The 21,721-nt window shown below is 35.7% G+C and overlaps 1 protein-coding gene across 6 annotated transcripts in view; it reads right to left on the bottom strand.

The window, feature by feature from the left end:
- Positions 1–21,721, bottom strand: part of P4HA1 (prolyl 4-hydroxylase subunit alpha 1) — a 100,294-nt gene that overhangs the window by 39,410 nt on the left and 39,163 nt on the right. For all 6 annotated transcript variants that reach the window (XM_027531076.1, XM_027531077.1, XM_027531071.1 and 3 more), the window contains 2 exons: positions 4,520–4,759; positions 1,954–2,150 (listed from right to left, as the gene is read on the bottom strand). In XM_027531076.1, the coding sequence (XP_027386877.1) occupies positions 1,954–2,150; positions 4,520–4,759 (437 nt within the window). The remainder of the gene's footprint in view (positions 1–1,953; positions 2,151–4,519; positions 4,760–21,721) is intronic.

Consider the following 21,721-nt stretch of genomic DNA (forward strand, 5'->3'; position numbering starts at 1 on the left):
TAAATATGAAAAAAATAATAAAATGATTATAGAAATATGAAATGAATGACCAGCCCTGTGCCAAACTTCACAAAGTAACTGGGAAAAACCCAGAAAAGTTTCTTAAAGAAAAAAACCTAACCAGGTTTTCCCAAGTACCTCCTAATTTTAAAAAGTTTAAGTGATTTTTTTTTACGATGAAAAGAGAGCTCTGAAAGAGAAAATTAGTTATTAAACAAAGAAGCCAGGTGCTTTTAGTAGCAGGTATTAAAGTCAGCAAAAATCAATAAATGTACTTTTCAATCACCTATGTATCACATTAACTAAATATGGGGTTGGCCAAAAAGATAAAAACAACCCCGCATGGATGTTTTGGCCAATCTAATGTTATGCCATTGCTGATTCTTCTCTTGATTAAACAAGCATTTCATATTATAAAGTAGAACTAATAGTGATTTATGTTTATTCTTGTTATTTACCAAGAATCAAATCCAAGGTTTTAAATATATCTTTTATATGATGATAAGACCAATTTAACTATTCTGAGAAAAAGGATGCTCTTTTGATTTTGGGCTGAGTTTACGTGTGTGTCACATCAACAAACGGGCAAATTAACAGACTTCTGTTATAAATCTATAGTTCTATTTTGCTCTCTTATTTAAGAGTTTCTAAGGGCAGTAAAAAATATCTGCTCACTACTGGAAATCTGAACACTGACTAGGTACTTAATGATATTATGGAACTACTAACTACTTACGATACTGGAACTATCATGATAATGGTATTGTGGTCATTTAAAAGTCCTTATCTTTAAATGATATACACTAAAATATTTAGATGTGAAATTAAAAAAAAATGTTTCATGAGTCTAATTTGTATTTACTCATTAGATCAAAGCAAAAGTTCTCTGGGAATCCATGAACTTATCAATGTTCATATTCTCTGGGAATCCATGAACTTATCAAAGTGTCAACATAGATAAGATCTACTTATTTGCTGGTAGAGGTTAGGCTGTCAACAGTAAATCACCAAATATCAAGAAGTCATCAATATCAAAACATAAAACCCAGCCTAAGTTTATCAGTAGTAGAGAAAAGTTAAACACTATTCAAATGCTTTCACTTAAAATTACTCCAAAAATTCGCTAAATCCTGCCTCATATACCAGCATTCAACTGAACACTAGTACCACATGATACTCCTTTAAAAAGGGTTCTATGATCAATTAAGGTTGAGAAACAAAGTATATCATACTCATAATCATCATAAAAAGGATCTGAAAAGTCCTAAAGCTGAACAAAGAAACCTATGTTCCCAAGGCTTGAACTGTATTATTTTTGGCCTATTACCTTTTTAGTATTCTGGTAAACTGAGTATAAACATATAATATAGATATACAATAAACAAAGGGATATTTACAGACACATTTTAGTATTTTAAAAAATAAATGTTATAAAGCCAAAATCTATTTAAAGTCTTTATGCATTTTTAATATTTCTTAAATAGACTAAAATTTTACATTAGGCAGTCTTATCAAGGCTGACTAGGAGCAAAACCACAAGATATCACTGTATAGATAAATCCATCGTTTCATAGGATGTTAGAATGATATATTATTTCTATGTAAGACTGATGAAATCTCTTTTGCATTAAGATATAAGAAAACACTGTATCACTTCTCTTAAATAATCTGATCCTTCACCTTAAAAAGCCTCTTCTAATCTAGGAAAAGGGTAATAATTACCAAAAATGCATGTAATGGTACATGAATCACAAGCTTTATTTTAAAGCTATTTTACTAGAAGTTGGAACACATTAAGTGCAACGCCAACAATAAAGTGATGTGACATAACGTAATACTTTAGGAATAATTCTAATTTTTATCACAAAAGTTTAAAAGATTCTGCGTCTCTCCAGAACTACGTACAAGCACACATGCACACTCACACACACACAATTGGCTTTTCCACTTTACCATTTTGATACCCTCCCCACGGCACAGCATTTCGTACTTCTGTCTCTCTGGCAGGTAATCCACAGCAGCACCTTTCTTCTTCAGTGTGGTTTTCTGATCAGATTGGTCATCTGAAGAAGACTTATTGGCATCTTTTTCTTTAGCCATTATATACTCAAAGTATTTTAAGTTACCGTTAGCTCTCTGATGTTCAGGATCTATTACGAAAGAAAGAAAGCATGTTCGTGAGTAAGTTTACAGTTGTTCAAGCATGAGCATAAGATACCCAGTGGAGGAACATGTAATTTACCTTCCAAACCAGGTTGCTTTATGAGAGTGAAAGGAGGCATTAATGAACATTATTATACCAAAACAACAGGTGTAAATCAGTACTGCCCCAAGCAAATCAAGAGTACAGTTCTAACTCTAGTTCTGGAGATGGAATCAGCCATCTATTTCAAAGTAGTAATTATTGCTTTTACTTTGAGAATGTTCCATGTGACAAGTTACTAAGCAGCCAAAGGAAGTATGATCAATTTGATGTCAAATGAATTTTAAAGTACTACTGATTAAACTTATTTTAAGCAACAGAAAAGATTTTTCTGAGACTGAAATGTAATGACCATGGGGAAGACAGGGTATACAGTTCAAAGGTAACCTTTACCACAGATAATATTATAAATGCCGAACACAGTCTACTTCTGAGGGCTGAATGCATTTCAGTCCCAAAATTCTAAGTGAGACAGAAAAGAGAAACTAAAAATATAATTTTCAAATAAGCCAGAATCCACTAACTGCCTCAGAATTGCTAGTCATAATTTTTAGCTATCTTTTAGTAGGGGGAAGGAGGACTACTCCACCCATGTGGGAGAAAAAAAATATAAACCACCACCCCCCCCCACCCCCCCGCCCACAAACACACACACACAAATGAAAAAGACAGACTAGGGCACAGAAAGTTCACTTGTGACGTTAACTGAAGTGTTTTAAAAAAATCCAGCCTTAGATTTGTAAAATACTTTTTGTCTTTGAGAAATTGCTTATGTTGTGATGTACAGAATATGAGGCTAATTTTGCAAAAGAAATGGAAAAATGGGGGGAGAAGAGGGTATGCTATAAGGAAACAAAAAAATTGGCAGGTGTCTCTGGGTGATTGGTTTATGGTGACTCTTCTGTATTTTCTTCTACTTTTAAATTTTTTTCTTAAATGAATGAAGTATTTTTAAGTCAGGAGGAAAAAAATCACTTAAAATACTGGGGGAAAAGGGCTAACTGAATATCTCAATTTATCAATTCATTCAACTAAGAAATAACCTAATTTCAAAAGCTTATTTTCAGATGACCAATCCTTTTGAATTGTTTAACTCTCCTAATATACACATATTTACCTATTCATAAAAAGAATTTAAGTTTTAAAGCTTCATTATATACCAAAGGTCACATGACTTTTTTTAGCATACAATTTCACCACCACAGATTCTAAGTCAGTAGGTTTGGGGTGAGATCAGGAATTTTCATTTCTAATAAGCATCCAAGTAATTCTGATCATTGGCCTCTTGATCATACTTAGAAAAACACTACATCCCTGTTAAAAATACTAGTGGTAAAATCTTCGTATCATATATTCCTAATATTTAAATACAGCAATCAAATATATTTTCATTCTATTTATTTCTGTGAAATAATTTCAATCTCCGATGGAACTGGAAGATATTAAATGGAAAACCTCATGCATGTGCCCTCAGGAACACAAAACTTAAAGACTGAGAGACTGATTTCCCATAAATGCCCGATTTTCAGAAAACTGATAATATTGGAATGTTCTTAAATTTCAGGGAATTGGTCAGGGGTTGCCTCTTATCAATCTTGGGAAATTTTGCTTACAGTTTCCAGGGGCATGAACAAGAAATGACTCAGTTTGAGATGGTCTTACAAAGTAAGCTAAATTGAGCTTTGTTTGTATGACTGGAGGGTTTTGTCTGCCTAGGGAATGTTCAATGCTGGTCCCCATTTGTTTCTGATTTCAACAAACTCTAACTGAACTCTCACCTCTTTACATTCCCTGCCCTACTCCCTCAACGGACGTATCTGTAGCTTCCTACAGCTTGCATGTCCCAAATGCAGTTCCTCTGCTATTCCTGAATAAACTCATCTTTTTGACAATTATGAGTTTGCTTCATTTTACCTTTTTATTTAGGCTGACGTTTCAAATCACTATTTCCAAATAGGAAATTCAGTAAACCAAAAATTTCCTTCAAAGGATACTGGTTAATATTTAATATGGCAACATGGCAAATAAACAGTTTTGACTGAGTTAGCTATGTTGGATTCAATTTTGAAGTTCCTAAGAAGTACAGAGCAGAGAAACACAGCTACTTTTATAGTACTATTAGGTGAGAAAGATCAGTTGCCATTTATTTAGAGGATAAACAGAAAGATAAAGTATGTCTGACAGATGAGCTCTTGACTTGTGACAAAAAGTACCAAAACTGTATGACAAATATACATACTCACACATAATTATTATTAGTATATCTATATATCCCCCAATATATCCTTAACCTTGAATTAGGCCAAATTAACATACCTAGTTCAAGAAGCTTCTTTGTGAGCAAAAGCGCCTTATCCAGGTCTCCCTGCTGGTATACTGCATAGCTCAAATAATCCAGAACAGAGACTTTATCAACGGTAGAAACCTCGCCTTCATCCAGCTGCCTCAGTGCTTGTTCCATCCACAGCTCTGTATGGTAATAATCTGCTTCTGTGTAGGCCACTTTGCCCAACTCAAAACAGTCCTCAACTGTTAGAAAAGATTTGTGTTTTACTCCTATGGAAAGAAAATACAGAGAACTTTAGGAATCTTAATACTATTATAGGTTTATTTAGGACTATACGGCTTTCAAAGTACTATCTCACTCTCATTTGAACCTCACAACAACCTTCTGAGGTAGGAAAAGCAGGAATTACCCTAGGTTTATAAACAAAGGCACAAAGTACAAAGTAATGAAACATGGCAAGGATCACACAGCTAATAGGTGACGTGGGACCTAGAGAATCCACGATTTCAATTATCAGTCCTCATATCAAAAAGACGCACCAATTAAGCTGAAGTATGCAATTTTCCAACACAGTGGGAATCACCATGAGATATATCTAACTCTTAACCAACAACTTAGGATCAAGGGATACATGGAAGAGAGACAAACCTATTGACTCTTTCCCCTACCATTCCCCTTTTCAAAAGTATTAATGATATGTAATTTACATACCATGAAGTTCACCCAGTTAAAAAATTCAACAGTTTTCACTATATTCACAGAGCTGTACAACCATTACCATAATAGGATTTTAGAACATTTTCATTACCCCAAAAAGAAACGCTGTAACCATAAGCAGTCACTACCCATTATATCTCCCCTTTCCTGCCCTATCCCTAGATACCACTAGTCTACTTTCTGTACCTACTTGTCTATTCTGGCTATCGCATATAAATGGAATTGGACAACAGGTAGTCTTTTGTGACTGGACTGTTTTACTCAGCATAATGTTTTCAAGGTTCTTTTTATTGCCAAATACCAGCCCACTATAGGACAGACTACATTTTGCTCATCAGTTGATAGACATTTGAATTGTTTCTACTTTTCTGACTTCTATGAATAATGTTACTATAAACACTCATGTACAAGTTTTAGTGTGGAAATATTTTTTCATTACTCTTGAGTATATATATATGCTGGGTCTTATGGCAACACTATGTTTACCATGTTCAGAAACAGCCAAACTGTTTTCCAAAGTGGCTGCACCATTTTACGATTTTACAATCCTGTGTGTATGCTCATACATAAATCAATGTATGAGGGTTCCAATTTCTCTACATTCTCACCAATACTTGCTACTGCTCATCTTTTTTATTATAGCCACTGAGGGTACGAAGTAGCATTTCATTGTGGTTTTTAAATTTTATTTCTCTAATGATGATGTTGAACATGTTTCTACATGCCTATTATCCATCTATATATCATCTTTGGAAAAATGTCTGTTCAAATCCTTTGTCCATTTAAAAACTTGGTTGTCTTTTTACTATTGACTAATTATGTTTCAAATGTTGTACAATCACCATTACTTTTATAAGAATAGGGAAAAGATAAAGAACTACAGAAAGATATAAATGTAAAAAATATTCTCTGAATGATAGCAACCATGTAACATTCCATTTTATGAACAGTAAATCCGATGAGTTAAGTACAGACTTTAAGAGCCTGAGTATTTTATGCTGTTCTTTGTTTATAGCATGTTAAGTAAACAACAGTGAGAAAATTACATCTGGACCACATATTCTGGGGGTGGGGTGGGGAAGGGAACTGCTTCTGATATAAAACACAGGTGATCCTTGAACAACAAAGTTTGCATTGCATGGGTCCATTTATATGGGCATTTTTTTCAATAAATACATATATGTATTACAAATGTATTTTCTCTTCCTTATGCTTCTCTAAATAACATTTTCTTTTCTCTAGCTTGCTGCTGCTGCTGCTGCTAAGTTGCTTCGGTCGTGTCCAACTCTGTGCGACCCCAGAGACGGCAGCCCACCAGGCTCCCCCGTCCCTGGGATTCTCCAGGCAAGAACACTGGAGTGGGTTGCCATTTCCTTCTCCAATGCATGAAAGTGAAAAGTGAAAGTGAAGTCGCTTAGTCGTGTCGGACTCTTAGCGACCCCATGGACTGCAGCCCACCAGGCTCCTCCGCCCCTGGGATTTTCCAGGCAAGAGTACTGGAGTGGGGTGCCATTGCCTTCTTTAGCTTACTGTATTGTAAAAATGTATCACACAATACATACAACATATGAATTGTGTTAATAAGCAATTTAAAATATCACTAAGGCTTCTGATCAATAGTAGACTATTAGTACTTAAGTCTAGGAAGAATCAAAATTTACATGCAGATTTTCGACTGCTCAGGAGCTCAGCAGCTGTAACACCAGCATTTTTGAAGGATTAACTACTCTACCTAGAAATGCTGGATAAAATCTAACAGTTATCCATTTATCCATTTGTACCATGGCCAGATTCACAGGAATTAAGCAAATTTTTTGAGGTCAAAACCAAAAAGGAACTTGAAACCTAGAGAGGTAAGTAGAGGATGAAGCTGCATCTCCTCTGGAGGCAGTCATCAGATGAGAAAACTAGAAGCATGATTTTTAACCATCAAGAAAGGGATAAAGAGGGCTTCCCTAATGGCTCAGTGGTAAAGACTCTGCCTGCCAATGTGGGAGACATGGGTTTGATCCCTGGTCCGGGGAGATCCCACATGCCGAGGGACAACTAAGCCTGTATGCCACAACTGAGTCCGTGCTCTAGAGTCTGCAAGCCACAACTATTGCGCCCACGTGCTCCAACTACTGAAGCCCCAATGTTCTAGAGCCTGTGCTCCACAATAGGGGAAGCCACCTCAATGAGAAGCCCGAGTACCACAACTGGAGAGTAGTCCCGCTTGCCGTAACTAAAGAAAAGTCTGCACAGAAATGAAGACCCAGCACAGTCAAATAAATAAATTTTTTTTAAAAGAAAGGGATAGGAGATAAAGCCTCAGGCCCATGCAAAATGACAGAAAAGACCCTTGAAAAACTACATCTTTACTTAAAAAATGAGCTAGAAAAAACTCTTGTCAGCTGGCAAAGAGAAACAACAAAAAAACTTATTTTTCTCATCCTGCACTGTAGGTAAGAAAACAATCTCTTAAGAATTCCACAGGCATGCCTTCTGGGAGGTTTCGATTTCAAATATACGCTATCTCCATGGTCTTGGGAAACCAAAGCCAAGAATTTAACTTAAAGTGATTGGAGGCTGGTAAGGTCAAAGGACACGTGGCAGAAGCAACATTCATACTCTGCAAAACACACCCTCACCTCAGGTTTTGCAATATTTGCACACACAATCTGAAGAAATGCACACAATTCAAAATCACAAAGCATACAATGAAATAAGCCACTATGAGCAAAATCAGCAGAAACTATTCAAAAACAGTATCAGATATCACCCAATATATTCAGATGTTATCAGATTAAGAATACAAAATAACTATGATTAAAATGTTTAGAGAATTTCTAAAAAAAAAAAAGAAAACAAAGAAAATATGAACATGTAAGATACCCTAAAAAGACCAGGCAGATGTGAGTAGGAGAAAAAATAGAACTTTCAGAAATTATAAATATTATCAAAGAGACAAACATGTATTGCTCAGGTCAAACAGCAAGTGAGATACAACAAAAAAAGAGAATAACATACCTAGAAGAGAGAACTGAATAAATTACCATAGGATAAACTACTCAGAATGCAGCACAGAGGAGGAATACATATAAAGTGCTAGTTAAAAGATAAGGAAGAAAAACTAGGAAGACAACAGAGTGTGGAAAAGGCACTATTTATAGAAATAACAGTCAACAATTTTCTAGAATTAGAATGCATGAAACCAAAGATTCAGGAAGCACAGAGACTCCTAAGCCAAAGTACAGGCAAGGGATTCTCAAGGATTTGTTTCAACGAGGAGGAGGAAAATAATTCCAAAAGAAAAGTCTGAGGTACCAAAAAAAAAAAAAAGATAAAGAATTTGGTATACACTTAAAGAAAAATGAGCTATCAGATTGGCAAAAATTTCAAAGTCTGAAATTTTCTTTGTGATGCTGTGGTGAACAGGCACTCTCATGTATCACTGGTAGAAAAAAATGACAGAACCACTATGGAGGGAAATTAGCAATATTAGCAAAATGTCCTATACATCTACTCTGAATCAGTGGCATCATTTCTAGAAAAAATATCCCAAAGATCACTTGGCAAAAAAAAAAAAAAAGCACCAGGTTATTGGCAATATTATTTTTATAATAGTAAAAGAGTACAAACAAAACAAATGTCTGAATCAATGGGGCCCCAGTTAAATAAACTATAGTAAATTCACAAAAGAGAGTAACAGGTAGCTATAAAAAGAAATGAGGATTTCTACATAGCATATGAGGTAATATCTAGAGCATATCAATAAATTAAAATATCAAAATACAGAAAGTATACTATGCTGCCTTCTCTGCTGAAGCTGAGAGGAAATAGGAATATATATACACATTTCCTTATATTTTAAAGAAGAAACAGTGGAAATGAAAAGCCTAATCAAGTGGTAGTTCATATAGGAAGAAGAAAGCAACAGGTTGGGAAGTACAGAATGATAGTAGAACTTCTGTAAGTGGACCTTATTAAGACAGTTTGGACTTTGAATGAATAAAAAAAGTTCTGCATAACTAAAACTAATACGAGAGATACGAGAGACATGGTGATGGTGGTCAAAAGGTACAAACTCCCAATTATATGATAAGTCCTGGGGATGTAATGTACAGCATGTTAACTGTAGTTAATAATACTGTATTGTATATTTAAAGTTGCTGGAAGAGTACATATATTTTAAAAGAAAAAAATTTTTGTAACCATGTGATGTGATGGTGCATGTTAACTAAACATATTGTGGTGATCATCTCACAACACATACATATCCAAGTCATACTGCACACCCAAAACTAACACAAAGTTATATGTCAATCACATCTCAATCTTTAAAAAATCTGGGTGCCTCTTTTAAATAAAAACATAAAATTTTTTAATAATAGAAGAGGACAAAGATAGGATATAAATTAAAAACTAGCCTGTGGGGCTTTCCTGGTGGTCCAGTTGTTAAGAATCTGCCTTGCAATGCAAGGGACACTGGTGCAATGCAAGGGACACTGGTTTGATCCCTGGTCCAGGAAGACCCCACAAGACGCAGAGCAACTAAGCCCATGCACCACAACTACCGAGCCTATGCTCTAGAGACTGTGAGCTGCAACTTCTGAGGCCACGGCCCTAGAGCCTGTGCTCCGCAACGAGAAGCCACTGCAGTGAGAAGCCTGTGTACCAAACAAAGACTAGACCCTGCTCGCCACAGCTAAAGCCCATGTGCAGCAACAAAGACCCACCACAGCCAAGTAAATAAATCTTAAAAAAAAAAAAATCCTGTGATAAATGTGCTTTTAGTGACGAAGATATAGAAGAAGAAAAACGAAGGGGAGAAAGAAAAGGAGGGGTATATTTTCCAACTTTTGATACCAATGTTCAAACAATAAATGTGAAGCTCTCAGTGGTTTAAGTTAATGTCAAAATATCTTACTTCGTATATCAAAACAAAAAGATATAGCACGTCCATGGATTAGAAAATTGTCTTGTTAAAATGACAATATTGCCCAAATTCTCCCCAAGATTCAAAATAAGCCTAATTAAAACTCCTACAGGCATTTTTGTAGAAGCCACCAAGGAAATTCTAAGATTTATTTGGAAATTCAAAGAATCTAGAATAGCCAAAGCAATTTTAACAAAGAACATATTTAAAGGACTTATTCACAAGCGTTTGCAAGTACATGGAGGTACTGAAATGCTCATATACTAATGACAAGAATATAAAATGGTACAACCATCTTGTAGTTTCTTAAAAATCAAATATATACCTACCAATTATTTTACTTTAAAAATCAGATATATACCTACCATGCAACCCAACCAATTCACTTCTAGGTATTTAACCAAAAGAAACACATGCCTATATGTCTGATGACAGCACAAAGGAAATAGAAAAAGGAACACAATGGGGTTTTCCTTAAGAACTTCTGATTCAATATACTTCAACGAATCAGTATATTGGCTAGAATCAGACTTAGCTCTAACCTACCCAATGATGTCAACATTTTTTTTTTCAGTGCTAGCAGAAAAGGTTCATGAAAAATTAAGAAGAAATAAAATCTAGGACACATTTTGCTAGTGATTCTGTCTAGGGGATAACATGCTCTGGTCTGAGGATGTTAGATTTCAGTACAAAGCAGAGTCCTAATACGGAGGTATATGTACAGGAGGATCACATGGACCAATACAATCAAACATTCAAATCATACAACTACCTCCATTTACTATATATATATATATTTTTGCCTCCTATTCGTCATTTATGGACAGTAACTGATTATCATGCTTGCATGCTCAGTCCCTCAAGTCATGTCTGACTCTGCAACCCAATGGACTATAGCCCACCAGGCTTCTCTGTCCATGGAGTTTTCCAGGCAGGAATACTAGAGTGGGTTGCCATTTCCTCCTCCAGGACATCGTCCCAGCCTAGGAATCAAACTCGAGTCTCTTCCATCTCCTGCGCTGGCAGGTGGATTCTTTACCACTGTGCCACCTGGGAAGTCTGTAACTGATTATCAGTGTACTACTAAAACGAGGATAAAGATCCATATTGTGACAGTTACTCTCTACTTCACACTCTAGTCTAGAAAAGGATACCAACAAACTAACTTATTAATAGTCTAACACGATGCAATCTCAGAAACAAAAGAAACATACTGAATTTTGACTGTAATTTTTCAGTTACGAGAACTGGAATACAGTTCTAAGACGAGCTTTACAATGCAGAAATTAAGAATGTCTTTTCTCAGGACACACAAAAGACACAAGAGGACAGTATGCTATTAATAAATGCAGACAGCACCAGTAAAATTTTTCACGTGACCTTATATCCTGGCAATATTATTTGAAAGCATAATGGAGACAGTAAAGGATCTTGAGCTCTTCTGCCTTGGTAAAGTATCTCTGGTTATCTTACCTATTGATCTATTCACAATTATCAAAGGCCAAATGTCTGGGAACTGTATTAAAGAAAATGAAAATGAAAGAGAAGTGATGTAGCATTTGAAAGGAAAGGCTGCTTTCGAAGTACAGAACATGAGAAGAAAAAGTAATAGACAAGAAGACAAATAAAATGACATAAGGGAAGTCATGTTGGCAGAAAAAAACCATAAAAAGCGTTCATACAAAGCATGAATAGTTAGAATTTGATGACCAAAAAAGGCAAATTCTTTCGGTTCAAAGCAAATGGCACAGACGATTGACATTAGCATCTCATACTGAATGCAGTGAAGGAGAGGACAGGATGAATTGAGAGAGTAGCACTGACATATATATACACTGTTGCTGCTGCTGCTGCTAAGTCGCTTCAGTTGTGTCCGACTCTGTGTGACCCCATAGACGGGGCAGCCCACCAGGCTCCCCTATCCCTGGGATTCCCCAGGCAAGAACACTGGAGTGGGTTGCCATTTCCTTCTCCAATGCATGAAAGTGAAAGTGAAGTTGCTCAGCGACCCCATGGACTGCAGCCTTCCAGGCTCCTCCGTCCATGGGATTTTCCAGGCAGGAGTACTGGAGTGGGGTGCCATTGCCTTCTCTACCACGTGTAAAATAGATAACTAGTGGGAAGCTGCCCTATAATACAGGGGAGCTGGGTTCAGTGCTCTGTGATGACCTAGAGGAGTGGCAGGGTGTGGAGACTAAAGAGGGAGGCACTATATGGATACTCATAGCTGATTCACAATGTTGTGCAGCAGAAACTATCACAACATTGTAAAGCAATTATCTTCCAATTTAAAAAAAACCTGAATGTAGTAACCCAAGTTTACAGTTAAAACACAAAAGTCCTTTAAATTTATGATCACAGTATAAACTATAATAATATGTGACAGTAGACAGTATAGGAAAATTTACTTAGAAATGTTTGGCTCACCCTTAAACTGCAAGATTTAATTTTAAAATTCTTAGACTTTATAGAAAGACTCACTGGATAAAAACTTGATTTGTAAAGAACAAATACATTTAAAACGCACATACCTGGGAAGCTGATGTCTTGCGTCAGAGGCAATATGGTACACTCACAGCTGAGTGCACTCCAGAGATGTACAGAGAATCTACTGCTTGGTGAAGTAAGCTTATCAGTTCACCAAGATAATGATGCAAATGACCAATAAGAACATTCAACTTCTACCTGAAGTAACTCAGATTTTATATATGACATATTCTATACAAAAAAGTGTAGAGGACACACAGTTTTGAGGGCATTAGTTCCCTGTTGTCCCCTTTGCCTATCAAAGCAATACCACCATTCTTTTCTACTTTACCACCTCCCCCCCAAAAGTGTAATATCTCTGGAAGCTATGAATTTATTAAACAAGTTAGGGTTAGGAACAACCTGAAACTAAAGGAACAGTCCATATGAACTGTAAAGCCATCATCAATACCAAAATACATATAACTGATCAGATTTTATATTAAAATATCAAGAAAGCATTTCAAAAGGTGGGCTCAAAAAGGAGAAACAGACAAAATTAATCAAGAAGTAACATCACATCAATATAAATCCACTGAAAAAAGCATTTCTCTGATTTTTTGGGGGTGAGGCAATTTAAAAAGGCAAATCATCCTTCCCTCCAGTCCTCATCCTAAAGGCTTCACATCTCAACTGCTACAGTTTTAAGTCTGACAAAACTGTTAGCAAGGACATTAAGAAATGAGAACTCCCATACATTGCTGGAGGGAATATTACTGTACTTGGGTACATCTGCTCTGGAGAACAATCTGGCTACATCTAGTAAAGTCTGAGAACCTTATATCCTAGAGAAACTCCTGCATGTGTGCAATGGACACAAGAAAACATAATGAAAATGTTTGTTGGAACCTTGGCCCTGCAAAAATTGGAAATAACCTAAGCTACCACTGTTATCCTTTAAATTTTTACAACAGCCTCCTCTCTGATTTCTTTGTCTCTACCTTCGGGTCTCAAACCATTCTGTAGCCAGAATGATATCTCTAAAATGAAAATCATATAATTTCCCTGTTTAAAACTTTTCAATAACTACACATTATACTCAGAATGCTTCAAACTTCTCTATATAACTTACAAAGTCCCTCAAGAGACGGCTTCAGCTTTACCTATATAGCCTCATCTCTCACTATTCTCACACCATCCCGTGCCCGTAGTTCACGTACTTGGCTCTTAAACAAACTACTTGTTAGCTATCTGATTTAAACGTTCTCTCCTCTCTGGCCTATACGCATGTTCCGTTTGGAATACTTTTTTCATACTCCCTATTTCCTGGCTAATTCCTTGTCCATTATTTCTCAATTTTTTAACATATTCTGTCTTCCAGGAAGTCTCACTTTACACCTCTCATTTATCAAGTTCAGAATTAGATTTCTGTCTATGTGCTCCATGGTCTCCTAAGTTATCTCCAGCTAGGCATTCATCATACCATAGCATAAGAATTTAAGTACCCTAAGGGCAAAAGCAGTGTTTATTCATTATTGCATCTCTAATACTTATACACAATGGTTATTATGTTAAATAGATATTAAATAGATACTAAATGGCTTATATCTATTAAACAAATTATGTTTTAAACCAGAAGCAAATTAAAAAACAAGGCTGTGATCTTATCACAAGTGCTATAACAGCAGAAACAAAATAAAATTTGCAAATGTATACTTTTTTGGAAATCCAACTTAATGGAATTACATTACAGTTTAATGGAACACCATGATTAGTTTTCCCACTTGCTACTTCATTCCAAATTTAGAAAGATAAGCAAGAAAAACATCGTAAGTCATTCATCCCACTGTATTTTCTTACTGAGAAAGTCAATTTCAGTATGAAGACAGAGGTAACATATTTTATTTTTCCAACTGATTAAGGACAAGCAGATAGTAATGGTATATTCATAGAATAAATGACAGATGGCAATAGTAAACTATCACGTGAAGGCAGTTATCAGTAACACAAGTAAAACTGGAAAATTTCAAATTTTGCAAAAATTAAACAATACACTCCACACTCTTTAACAGCTAACAGAAAAAAGAAAAGAAAAGAAATCACAGGGAAAATTAGAAAATACTTAAAAGAGAAATGAAAATGAAATTACAACATACCAAAACTTACAGGACACAATGAAAGCAGTGCTAAGGGTGAAATTTATAGTTATGACTCTTACATTAAAAAAACAAGATCTCAAATCAACAACCTAATTTTACAACTTAAGAAACTAGAAAAACAAGAACAAACAACCCAAAGCTAGCAGAAGAAAGGAAATATTGAAGCACAGAATGGAAAATAACAGATAAAATTAATGAAACCAAAAGTTGGTTCTCTGAAAAGAATTTTGTCAATAAAACTGACAATCTTTTAGCTACATGGATCAAGGAAAAAAAGCCAAATAACTAAAATTAGAAATCAAAGTGGGGATACTTCTACTGATTTTATAGAAAAACAAAGGATTATAAGAATTCTACGAAAAATTGTACACCAACAAACTGAATAACCTAGATAAAATGGACAAATTCCTAAAAACACAAAACCTACCAAGACTAAGAAAAAAATAGAAAATCCGAATAGACCTTTAACTAGCAACGAAACTGCTGATGCGAAGAGCTGACTCATTTGAAAAGACCCTGATGCTGGGAAAGACTGAGGGCAGGAGGAGAAGGGGACGAGAGAGGATGAGATGGTTGGATGGCATCACCGACTCAATGGACATGGGTTTGGGTAGACTCCGGCAGTTGGTGATGGACAGGGAGGCCTGGCGTGCTGCAGTTCATGGGGTCTCAAAGTCAGACACGACTGAGTGACTGAACTGAACTGAGTAAGGAAACTCAATCAGTTATCAACAGTATTCTGACAAAAGAAAAGCTCTGTTATTAACACAAATAAATGGAAAACATGTGCCATGTTCATGGACTGGAAGACTATTAGCTTCACTGGAGAATTCTATCAAACATTAAAAAAAAAACCTAATACCAATCCTTCTCAAACTTTTCAAAAAGACAGGAAAGAACACTTATCTCATTCTATGAGGCCAGAATCATCCCCATACCAAAGCCAGAAAAAGACACTACAAGAAAACTACAGACCAACATCACTTATGAACACTGATGCAAAAATTTTCAACAAAATACTAATAAACAGGGACTTCCCTGATGGTACACTGGTTACGACTCTGCCCCTCTAATGCAGGAGTCCCAGATTCAACCCCTGGTCAGGGAACTAGATCCCACATGCCACAACTAAAGAGCCCATGTGCTGCAACTCAGATCTAGCAAAGCCAAATAAATAAATATTTTTTTTAAAATGCTAGCAAACAGAATCCAGCAGCATATGATTATACACCATGATTACATGGTTACACACCATGACCAAGTGGAACTTACTCCTGTAATGCAAGGATATTTCAACATATGAATATTGATCAATATAACACACCACATTAATGGAATAAAGGGGAAAAAACATACATATGATCATCTCAACTGATGCAAAAAAAAGCAACTGACAAAATTCAGTATTCTTTCATAATGGAAAAAAAACCACTCAACAAACTAGGAATAGAAGTTTATCAATACTTTAACATAATAAAAGATATATTTGAAAAACCCACTCAATGGTAAAAGACTGAAAGCTTCTCCTTTGAGAATGAGAACAAGGATGCCCACTTTTGCCACTGTATTCAACTTAGTACTTGAAGTTGCAGCCAGAGCAAATAGGCAAGAACAAGCTTAAAGGTACCCAAACTGGAAAGGAAGAAGTAAACTGATCTCCATTTGCAGATAACAGTTTTTTGTTTTTGCCACACCACACAGTTGGTGGGATTTTAGTTCCCCAACCAGGGATTGAACCTGCGCCCTTATCTGTGAAAGCTCAGAGTCCTAGCCCCTGGACGACCAGGACACTCCCCACAGATAACATTATCTTATACTAGAAAATCCTAAGAATCCTCCCGCAAAAACACTTGTTAGAACTAGTAAATTAATTCAGCCAAGTTGCAGGATGTAAAGACAACACACAAAAAGAAGTTGCATTTCTATGTACCAATAATGAGCAATATAAAAAATTACAAAAACAAATCTAAGCATAAAGTACTTAGGAATTAACTTAACCAAGGAGGTGAAAGACATACAGTGAAAACTACAAAAAGCTACTGAAAGACAACATAAATAAATGAAAAACACATGCCATGTTCATGGATTGGAAGACAACATTATTAAAATGTCAGTACTATCCAAAGTGACCTGCAGTTTCAATGCAAAAGACAGAAATAGAAATAGAAAACTCCATCATAGAATTCATACAGAATCTCAAGAAACCCAGAATAGTCAAAGCAATCCTATAAAAGAACAAAACTGGAAAACTCATATTTCCTGATTTCAAAACTTAATACAAAGCTACAATAATAAAGTAGTGTGTAAAAAAACAATTTATAGACCAGCATAAAAACAGACTTAGAGACCAATGCAATAGAGAGCCAGAAATAAACCCTTGTATATATTGTCAAATGATTTCTGACAAGCATGGCAAGACCATTCAATGGGAAAATGACGATCTTTTCAACAAACGGTGCCAGGAAAACCAAATATTTACATGCAAAGAATGAAGCTGAACCCTTACCAAATACCACATGTAAAAATTAACTCTAAATAAATCAAGGACCTAAATATAAGATCTAAAACAGTAAAACTTTTAAAAGAAACCATAGGACAAAAGCTTCATAACACTGGATTGGGCAATGATTTCTTGTATACGACCCTAAAGGCACAGGCAACAGAAGAAAAAAAAAAAACTGGACTTTGTAAAAATTTTAAAATTTGGATACAAAATACAGTTATCAGTGGAGTAAAAAGGCAACCCACAGAACAGGAGAAAATATTTGCAAATCATGTATCTCATAAGGCATTATATATAGAGAATCTCTAAAACTCAACAACAAAAAAATGAGTAACCCAATTAAATAATAGGCAAAGGACTTGAACAGATACTTCTTCAAAGACATACAGATGGCTGCTAATAAGTACATGAAAAGATGCTCAACATCAGTGACTAGGGAAATGCAAAACTGCAGTGAGATACCACCTCACATGCACTAGGTTGGCTACTATCAAAAAAAAAAAAGAAATAGGGAACGAAATAGCCACCCAAGACCAGGAAGCCCAGAGAGTCCCATACAAGACAAACCCAAGGAGAAACACAACAAGACACATGTTAATCAAACTAACAACAATTAAACACAAAGAACAAATATTAAAAGCAGAAAGGGAAAAGCAACAGTAACATACCAGGGGATCCCCATAAGGCTAACAGCTGATCTTTAAACAAACTATTGGTAAAGAATCCACCTGCAATGCAAGAGATCCTGGCTCAATTCCTGGGTCAGGAAGATCCCCTGGAGAAGGGATAGGCTACCCACTCCAGTATTCCTGGCTTTCCCTTGTGATTCAGCTGGTAAAAAATCTGCATTCACTGCAGGAGACCTGGGTTCAATCTCTGGATTGGGACAATTCCTTGGACAAAGGAAAGTTTACCTACTCCAGTATTCTGGCCTGAAGAATTCCATGGACTATATAGTCCATGGGGTCACAAAGAGCTGGACATGACTGAGTGACTTTCACTTTCATACAGGCCAGAACAGAATAGCAGGATATACTTAAAGTGATAAAAAGCAAAAACCTACAACTGAGATTAGTCTATCCATCCAGTAAGAATCTCATTCAAAGGAGAAATCAAAAGCTTTACAGACAAGCAAAAGCTAAGAGAATTCAGCACCACCAAACCAGCCCTTCAACAAATGCTAAAGGAACTTCTCTAGACAAGAAACACAGAAAAGGCCTATAAAAACAAATCCAAAACAATAAAGTAAATGGTAACAGGATCATACTCATCAATAGTCAGCCTGAATGTAAATGAGCTAAATGCTCCACCCAAAAGACACAGATTGGCTGAATGTATACCAAAACAAGACCCCTATATACACTGTCTATTAGAGATCCACCTAAAACCTAGGGACATGAACAAACTGAAAGTGAGGGACTGGAAAAAGATATTCCATGCAAACAGAGACCAAAAGAAAGAGGTAATAGCAATGCTCGTATCAGACAAAATAGACTTTAAAATAAAGAACGTTAGAAGGGACAAAGAAGGACACTACATAATGATCAGGGGATTAATTCAAGAAGACATAATGATTATAAACACATATGCACTCAACACAGGAGCACCTCAATACATAAGGCAAATGCTAACAAACAGGAACACAATAATAGTGGGGGATTTTAATATCCCACTCACACCAATGAAAAGATCATCCAGACAAAAATTAATAAGTAAACACAGGTTTTAAATGATACATTATACCCATTGGACCTAAATGATATCTACAGCGCATTTCATCCAAAAACAATAGATTTCACTATTTTCCCAAGTGCATATGGAACATTCTCCAGGACAGACCACATTCTGGGCCTCAAATCAAGCCTTGGTAAATTTATTTAAAATTGAAATCATTTCAAGCATCTTTTCTGATCATAACACTGTAAGATTAGATATCAACTATCAGTTCAGTTAAGTCGCTCAGTTGTGTCCAACTCTTTGCGACCCCATGAATCGCAGCACGCCAGGCCTCCCTGTCCATCACCAACTCCCAGAGTTCACTCAGACTCATGTCCATCGAGTCTGTGATGCCATCCAGATATCAACTATAGGAAACACTAAAAAACACAAACACATGGTTGCTAAACAATATGCTTCTGAATAACCATGAGATAACTAAAGAAATCAAAAAGGAAATCAAAATATGCCTAAAAACAAATGACAATGAAACCATGACAACTCAAAATCTATGGGCTGCTGTAAAAGCAGCGTGAAGAGGGAAGTTTACAGCAATATAAGTCTACCTCAAGAAACAAGAGAGACATCAAACACACAACCTAAACTTACACCTAAAGCAACTAGAAAAAGAACAACAACAAAAAACCAACCCAAAGTTATTAAAGGAAAGAAATCATAAAGATCAGAGAAGAAATAAGTGCAAAAGAAATGAAAGACTATAGCAAAGCTGGTCCTTTAAGAAGATAAAATTGACAAACTGTTAACCAGACTCATCAAGAAAAAAAGGGATTAAAAATCAAAACTCAAATCAATAAAATCAGAAATGAAAAAGAAGTTACAACAGACAACACAGAAATACAAAGGATCCTAAGAGACTACTATGAGCAACTATATGCCAATAAATGGACAACGTGGAAGTAATGGACAAATTCTTAGAAAAGTAGAACCTTCCAAACCTGAACCAGGAAGAAATAAAACACGGACAGATCAATCACAAGCATGGAACTCAAAACTGAAATAAAAAATCTCCAACAAACAAAAGCCCAAGGCCAGATGGCTTCATAGGTGAATTCTACCAAAAGTTTAGAGAAGAGCTAACACTTATCCTGCTCAAACTCTTCCAGAAAAATGCAGAGGAAGGAAAACTCCCAAATTCATTCTATAAGGCCACCATCACCCTAACACCAAAACCAGACAAAGATGTCACAAGAAAAGAAAATTACAGGCCAAAATCACTGATGAACATGGATGTAGAAGTCCTCAACAAAATTCTAGTGAACAGAATTCAATAATACTCTTAAAAGATCATACATCATGAATAAGTTAGCTTTATCCCAGGGATGCAAATATTCTTCAATATGCAAATAAATGTGATATACCATATTAACAAATTGAAAGACAAAAATCATATGATCATTTCAATAGATGCAGAGAAAGACTGACAAAATTCAACACCAGAAGGAAGATAACTCAACATAATAAAGCCCATATACAACAAACCCACAGCAAATATCCCAATGGTGAAAAACTGAAAGCACTTCTTCTAAAATCAGGAACAAGACAAGGATACCCACTTTCACTACTATTATTCAACATAGTTTTGGAAGCCCTAGCCACAGCAATCAGAGAAGAAAAATAAAAGGAATCCAGATTGGAAAAGAAGAAGTAAAACTCCCACTGTTTGCAGATGACATGATTCTCTACATAGAAAACCCTAAAGATGCCATTAGAAAACTATTTGAGCTAATCAATGAATATAGTAAAGTCACAGGATATAAAATTAATATGCAGAAATCCCTGGAATTCCAATATATTAATAATGAAAAATTAGAAAGAGAAATCAAGGAAACAATCCCACTCACCATTGCAATAAAAAGAATAAAATACTTAGGAATAAATTTACCTAAAGGGACAAAAGATCTGTATGCATAAAACTATAAGACACTGATGAAAGAAATCAAAGATGACAAAAAAGATGGAGAGATATACAATGTTCTTAGATTGAAAGAATCAATATAGTGTAAGTGACTACATGACCCAAAGCAATCTATAGATTCAATGCAATCCCTATCAAACTGCCAATGGTATTTTTCACAGAACTAGAACAAATAATTTCACAATTTGTGTGGAAACACAAGCGACCCTGAACAGCCAAAGTAAACTTGAGAAAGAAGAATGGAACTGCAGGAATCAACCTTCCTGACTTTATATCTACTACAAAGCTACAGTCATCAAGACAGTATGGTACTGGCACAAAAACAGAAATACAGACCAATGGAACAAGATATAAAGCCTGGAGATAAATCCATGCCCCAGTGGGCCTTATCTTTGACAAAGGAAGCAAAAATATACAATGGAGAAAACAGTCTCTTCAACAAGTGGTTCTGGGAAAACTGGTCAACTACGTTACTAATAAAATGAAATTAGAACACTTCCTAACTCCATACACAAAAATAAACTCAAAATAGATCAAAGACCTAAATGTAAGACCAGAAACTATAAAAATCTTAGAGGAAAACATAGGCAGAGCACACTCTAACATAAATCACAGCAAGATCCTCTATGACCCACCTCCTAGAGGAAATGAAGTAAAAACAAAAATAAACAATTGGGACCGAATTAAAATTTAAAATTTTGCACAACAAAGGAAATTATAAGCAAGGTGAAAAGACAACACACCCTCAGAATGGGAGAAAATAACAGCAAACTTAATGACTGACAAAGATTTAATCTCCAAAATATACAAGTAGCT

This window comes from Bos indicus x Bos taurus, chromosome 28, assembly GCF_003369695.1.
Source record: "Bos indicus x Bos taurus breed Angus x Brahman F1 hybrid chromosome 28, Bos_hybrid_MaternalHap_v2.0, whole genome shotgun sequence".
Classification (NCBI taxonomy): Eukaryota; Metazoa; Chordata; class Mammalia; order Artiodactyla; family Bovidae; genus Bos; species Bos indicus x Bos taurus.